Source organism: Geospiza fortis, unplaced genomic scaffold (genome assembly GCF_000277835.1).
Source record: "Geospiza fortis unplaced genomic scaffold, GeoFor_1.0 scaffold81, whole genome shotgun sequence".
In the NCBI taxonomy this organism is placed as follows: Eukaryota; Metazoa; Chordata; class Aves; order Passeriformes; family Thraupidae; genus Geospiza; species Geospiza fortis.
In genome coordinates, this window is record NW_005054318.1 from 6762850 (window position 1) to 6768849 (window position 6000).

Sequence of the window (6000 nt, forward strand, 5' to 3'; positions counted from 1 at the left end):
CAACTCAGTCACCTGTGTCAGGCCTGAGCTCTTGCCAGCACCAGGTGGTGAGAACACCAGTGCAGAAAACGATCCATCCATGGCTGGAGCACAGTCCTGGGGTGAGCAGGACCAAGAGATTTCCCAAGGTTTGCTGGCAGTGCAGGTTCTCTCCTCTGCAGGTTGGCAGAGTTCAGCTTGCTGGATGAGCTCAAACCTTGTGAAAGGATGCTGTTCCACAGCCACTTCCCCAAAGACATGTGCTCTCTAGGTCATGCCCTCTAAGACCAGTTGAGGCTCTTCTTTCTCCTCTATGATCAGGGAATTTGGGGAGCACCATGTCCAATAAACATATTGAGACACTACAGCTCATATTTGTGTATGGCCACACAAAGCACACTGGTCAAAACTATATTAAACCTTTTATAAACAAAATGTAACCAGCATTCTGGATTTAAAACAGTTCAGTATTGCTTATTTTATTTTATGCCACATACAGGATTTGCCCTGAAAACACAACATCAATCAAACATGTCACCTTGCCCACACACGTGCCACTTTCCTGGCTGCACTGCAAGGGCAAGGCACACAGGAGAAGGTGAACTCTTGGAGCTGGGGTGGCTCAGTTCCTTGCATGGAGCACATAACCAGCACTCCAGCAACCCAAACAGCTCTTGCAGCTGCTGGCAAAAGCCTGTGGTGCTCAGGTCCCCTCAGCCACACTGCAAGTCCACACAAGCTCTCCTGCCAACCCACACGTAAGGCCTAGGACTTTTGTCACCCTCATCACGCCTCCTGAACGAGCAAAGCAAACATCTTCTGGTGTACGTACAGAGCAGTGAACTCCCACCATGCTCCTTCACCAAAGCCTGTTCAGATCCTGCCTCCATTTGCCAGCCTGGGCGTGGGGTGGGGAACCACTTCAGCACAAAGGCGAAGGCTGAGGGCACACCGGCACCAACAGAGTTCTTCTCTACACAGCCCCGACTGAAAACTATGTTCTCATTCTTACACCTGGAATCCCCAGAAACACCAGAACTGTTTGATTTCCCACAGTAACCAGCAAAATTTGGAGAACCTCTAGATGGAGACTGCTGGGAGACCAGCACTAGCTAGTCACCAAAAACTAAGAGTTTTCCAATCTGCATTTGGCCAACACTCCTGAAAGAATTTCTGTCCAAAATTTGTTTCCTATAAGGCCTTATTAACCACAGTTGAGCAAGCTCAGTAGTTAAATGGAAGGAAACAAAAGTTTTTTGGTTTTATTGTTTTGGTTTTTTTTATAGGAAGGTGATCTCATCATCTACCTTTAATATGCAGAGGGGGCGTGTTAGAAATGCCTCGACATCATCCCTCTATAACATTACTCCATAGCAGCCCTCAATAAATCTTTCAACCTCCAACCATTCTGCTTTACCCAAGTGTTCAGCCTACCTGTTCTTCCATCAATTTTTTCTGTACACCCACTGATACCCAAACATAAGAAGAAACCCTGAATTAGGCATTAATGTACAGCAAATCCCTTCTGCTTTGCCGAGCATGAAGGATCAACATCAACATTCTTTTTGTAATCTACAGGTTTAGAAATCAAAATTGATCTTGTGGATTAAAATTGTTCTGGTGAAAGCATGTTGTTGTTTGGGGTTTTTTTCCAAAAGCATAGTAAGCACAAGCACAAAGCAGAAAGGCAGTTTTCTCACAAAACTAGCTGCATAACATCCACATCAGTGAGTCTGCGGCATTTCGTCATGTGTGTGTGGAGTGTTAATCTCCACATTAAGCATTACAAGAATATTTCGGTATGTAAGACATATTCAACTCTTAAAAGGGCAGGCAAGGGTTTTGCCTGCACCAGGCAATCTCCCCTAATGCCTGAAGAACATAACTGAAGCTGGCAACTGCAGACACCACTGTTAAAAGACACAAGCCAAAGTGCCAGGCAGGAGAACCAAGTCAGCCTCCTGGCCTTCCTGCACGCTCAGCAAAGGAAAAACGGGCATCTCCACCCGGTGAGCCAGGCCACCGTAACACAGGCGTCCCAACACAAGCAGGACCCCTCCCTGCCTGGAAATGCCTGCTGGTCCCCACTGCCCTGGCTAGAGATAACTACCCTAGCTTATACTTTTGGTATTCGGGAAACAAGCTCAGCAAAATGCACCCCATGCAGACCAGAATGTTCTCTGACTGCTCAGTTCAGCTGCGAGCACCTAGGTAGGCACAAGTCTCCAAGAAGACCATGAACACTGGGCAAGACAATCACTGCTATCAAAGGATTAACAGATTACAGCAGCTGAAGCTCACCGAGGGTTAGAGGGATGCAGACAGCAACTCTTTCAGGGGGACACTTCAGCCCCACACACCACCAAAATCCTGTAACTGTATCTTAGTATCAGCTGAGCCTAAAGTAACACAACAAAGCCCCAGCAAAAGCCAAAGGTCCACCAGAATAGGGATCATGTGAGCAAAAGGAGTTTCTTTCTCCATGTATATTTATATTCAGGCAGGGATATGGTCCTAAAGTGTCACTCTTTATGACTATTTCTATAACACACTGCCTCTTGCAGAACGCGAGGTCAACAGAAAAAGTGCTACTCAAGTTGCAAAGTAGCAAAGTGCTACTTAACTTTTACATCAAGATCTAGGGGATCTTATTTTACAGAGCTAAAAATAAAACAAATTCACAGAAAGAGAGACATAGGATTTTTCAGTTTAAAACCCACACTGTTTAAAGTTGCTGTGATCTGTTCACAGCTTCTGTAAAATCCTCTAGCAAATGACACCTTTTCCACAGGTGGAACACGAGCTCTGCTGGCTACCAGAGCAAACCCAGGCCAACCTACCTTGTAGTAATCATAGAGCAGTCCGAGGGCAGCTGCACTGTCTTCATCCCCATTGATGCTCATCATAGCTTTGGTAGCTGCTGTGAGGGGATTTTCAAGAAAAGTTTTCCAGGCCTCATCTTCATTGGTGTAAGGACGTCTCTGAGAGTAGAGAGAGTCATTCTGAAGAACCAACACGGGTCTTTTACTTGAATCATAAAAAAAGAAGAAATAAAAAAAGCCAACTGTTAGAACACATGAAAAACATTCCAACAGTTCTTCAAAATTAGCTGCCCCAGTTTCATGTGGTTCATATTCTGATTCAGTGTACTGCAAGGATTAGTCAACACAAAAAGCCCAGAAACTTAATTCTGATCTCACTCATGCTCAGAGTAAATCAGGATTAATTTGACCAAACTCAGATGGATTACACCAGCCTTTACAAAAAGACAAAGCCATGTAAGACCACAACTGACCTGCTCATGCTCTGAATCCAACCCAGAAAGAGCTACATACACACTTTCTGGCCAACCCCTACAAAGCCTCCAGCACATCCCATGTAAAACCGCCAGGGTAAAACCTGATCCAGTTGTCATGTGGAATTAGAAAACGTGCATTAACGAAACATCTCTTTTCTCCAGTGCTTTCAAGTGTCTTCACTCTCAGAATAGATCTGAAAACACCACCTAGAAGCTACTGATAAGTTACAGATGACATAGAGAAATTGGTAAGGAGGAGTTCAAATCAATTTGCAGTGTTTTTTTCTGACAAGGAGGGAAAAAAAACAACTTACTGCCCAGTTACTGTTGAAATAATCCAGTACACTAGTTTGAAGCACACTTAGATGAGTGAAGAAAAAGCAAAAAGATTAGTTATTCCCTTTGTGCTATAGTATAGATATAAAAAATTATATTTATTCTGAACATTTGGAGATTGCTGGGAACGAACAAACTCCAAAATGACTTGGACATTCTGTCCACAGACAAAAGCAAGATGCGTAGAAAATGTTGTCCTGCCAGCCTAGACAATATTTTTTTTGGTTCTGTTGGTAAAACATGCATCATCTTTTAAGTCAGCTCAAGCTAATTTTTAAATCTGACTTTTAAACCAGTTCAGTTTTCTTTCCAGTGCAAGTTTAACATTATTTTACTGCAAATGGGCTGGGGGGGAAGGAGAGGCTTTTTTACTTTCCTTAATAATCCCAAACTTGAAATTTTTAGTGAATTGGCCATAGCTAAAATAGAAAAGTAGTTATTTAAAAACAACTAACCCCACAAAAAACCACCACCACCTTCATATCCTTTTCCTAGTAGGGAATCCTTTTCATCTATTTACCCAGATACATTCAGAGACTGAAATATACTACAAATACAAAAAGTTGTGAAATAGAAAGTTGTGAAATATTCTAATCACTATAATCAGCTTAGCAGTATCCTACATTTATCACCACCTTCTACCAAAAAGATTGCAAAGCAAATTATGCATTCGACGCTTTATCAGTTACACAAGTCACCCTGCCAAGCCGCCATCGGACAGCTTGGCTGAGCTGAAGGCACTGAAAGCAAGTGGGAGTTTCCAGGACTTGTAAGAGCACTTTGTGGCTATAAATCAGTATTATGTAGTTGAAAGAAGAGCAAACAAAAATGACAAAAGAGACAAGTTCTTGCACCAAGCCCTTTCTTTAGGTCTTCATACGTATTTGTGCACACACTGACACAGACACCTGAGCGCAGGGGACAGCTACTTTCCATTCAAGTGAGATGACCCACAGAAGACAAAGTAGAATTTTCTTTAGGGATGTGGTACAAGCTCCTGTTCATAATATAAAGGAATCCTCAAATATCCATAGCAAATGGGAAAACTCGCAGAGGAAAAGGCAACTGAAATAACCTGGGTGCAGTTCCCTTGAGCCATCCCCACCAAGCTGAAGGGCTAAGTCAGCCTTGCTGAACTCACAAAAACGCTACGCTGATTCCCTCCAGCAACACGATACTCACATGGGAAGGGAAAATCATCAGAAAACCAAAAATACTGAGAATGAAAGCCTCAACTAACCAGAAGCCTAGCGAATGCAAGACCTAAGTATTTTTGTGTGATTTCTTTGTCATTGAAACACCGAAATTCAATGCACAGTGCCCTAAAGGCAACCCACCCACCTAAAAAAGCACAGAAAAAGTTATCTGTAGAATTATCAAGAAAAGCACAGTGTTTGGCAGGAACTCCCTACTTCAGGAGAACCAGAGCTTCTTTCAGGAAAATGAGAACATATTGATAAGAGAAGGCAAACACATCTTTTTTTTCCTAAGTTTTAAAAGATAACCGGCATGCTGATCTGCTCACACAGCAGTAGAAGTCCAGCAGAGGGAGAAAATTAAGCTTCATACAGCAGTTCTAATAATTTCCCAATGTTGACCACAGTGGAAGCAGAAGAATACTACAAAAAGCAGACACTATTTGCCTGCGAGGCTTCCCCAGCCTGGGATGTTCTGTGTTCAGACCACAGAAATAATTCTTCCTTCCTTCACTGCTCCAGGACCAGCCGTCCTGTCCCTCTTACCCTGACGCCCAGAGCAGCACAGCCATGCTGTGCCCGCTCCTGCACAGAGCTCACCTCTGACGCTGAGGCAGCACCCAGGATTTCTATCACTGGTGCGCCAGAAAAGCAAAGTGCATGTACCCAAACTGCTACAACCGCATCTACTAAGTGTCACTGGAAATAAAAACACCCATGAAAAATCCTAGTCAGAGACATGACTTAAATGAGCTGCTGCATTGGAGTACTCTTCCTAGAAAGTAGCACGTTGAAACAAAAAGTTGGGTTTAAAATCCTACACATTCCCTAGGAAAGGAGCGCATTTGAGTCACCAATCATTCAAAGTATAGAAAATTTTAAATCGGTTCTTGAAAGCAAATCACTTCAGAGCCACCCTATTTTCTGGTACTCAGGTGTCCACGGCCACTGTCAGCAGATAGACACGGTGACAAGTGCAGCAAGAGACCCGAGTCCGTAAACACAGCCTGGGATCCGCTTGAAGGCGACGTCTCGTATTCAACACCACGGAGTTAACAGAATACAAACACCTGGAGCTCAGTTTAACACTTTCAGGGCCCAACTTCGGCTACTCCGGGGTCGCCGCAGCCGAGCTGGCCGAGAGCCGCCCTTACCTGCCGAAGTCCACCTTGCCAGAGGGATGCGCCTCGT

At 43.9% G+C, this 6000-nt stretch overlaps 1 protein-coding gene across 1 annotated transcript in view; it reads right to left on the reverse strand.

Annotated features, from left to right (window-relative positions):
- Positions 1-5994, reverse strand: part of GRHL1 (grainyhead like transcription factor 1) — a 40363-nt gene extending 34369 nt beyond the window's left edge. The window contains exons 1-2 of the mRNA XM_014306759.2: positions 5964-5994; positions 2820-3006 (exon numbers count right to left, since the gene is read on the reverse strand). Coding sequence (XP_014162234.1) covers positions 2820-2885 — 66 coding nt within the window. The 5' untranslated portion in view covers positions 2886-3006; positions 5964-5994. The remainder of the gene's footprint in view (positions 1-2819; positions 3007-5963) is intronic.
- Positions 5995-6000: the final 6 nt, after the last annotated feature.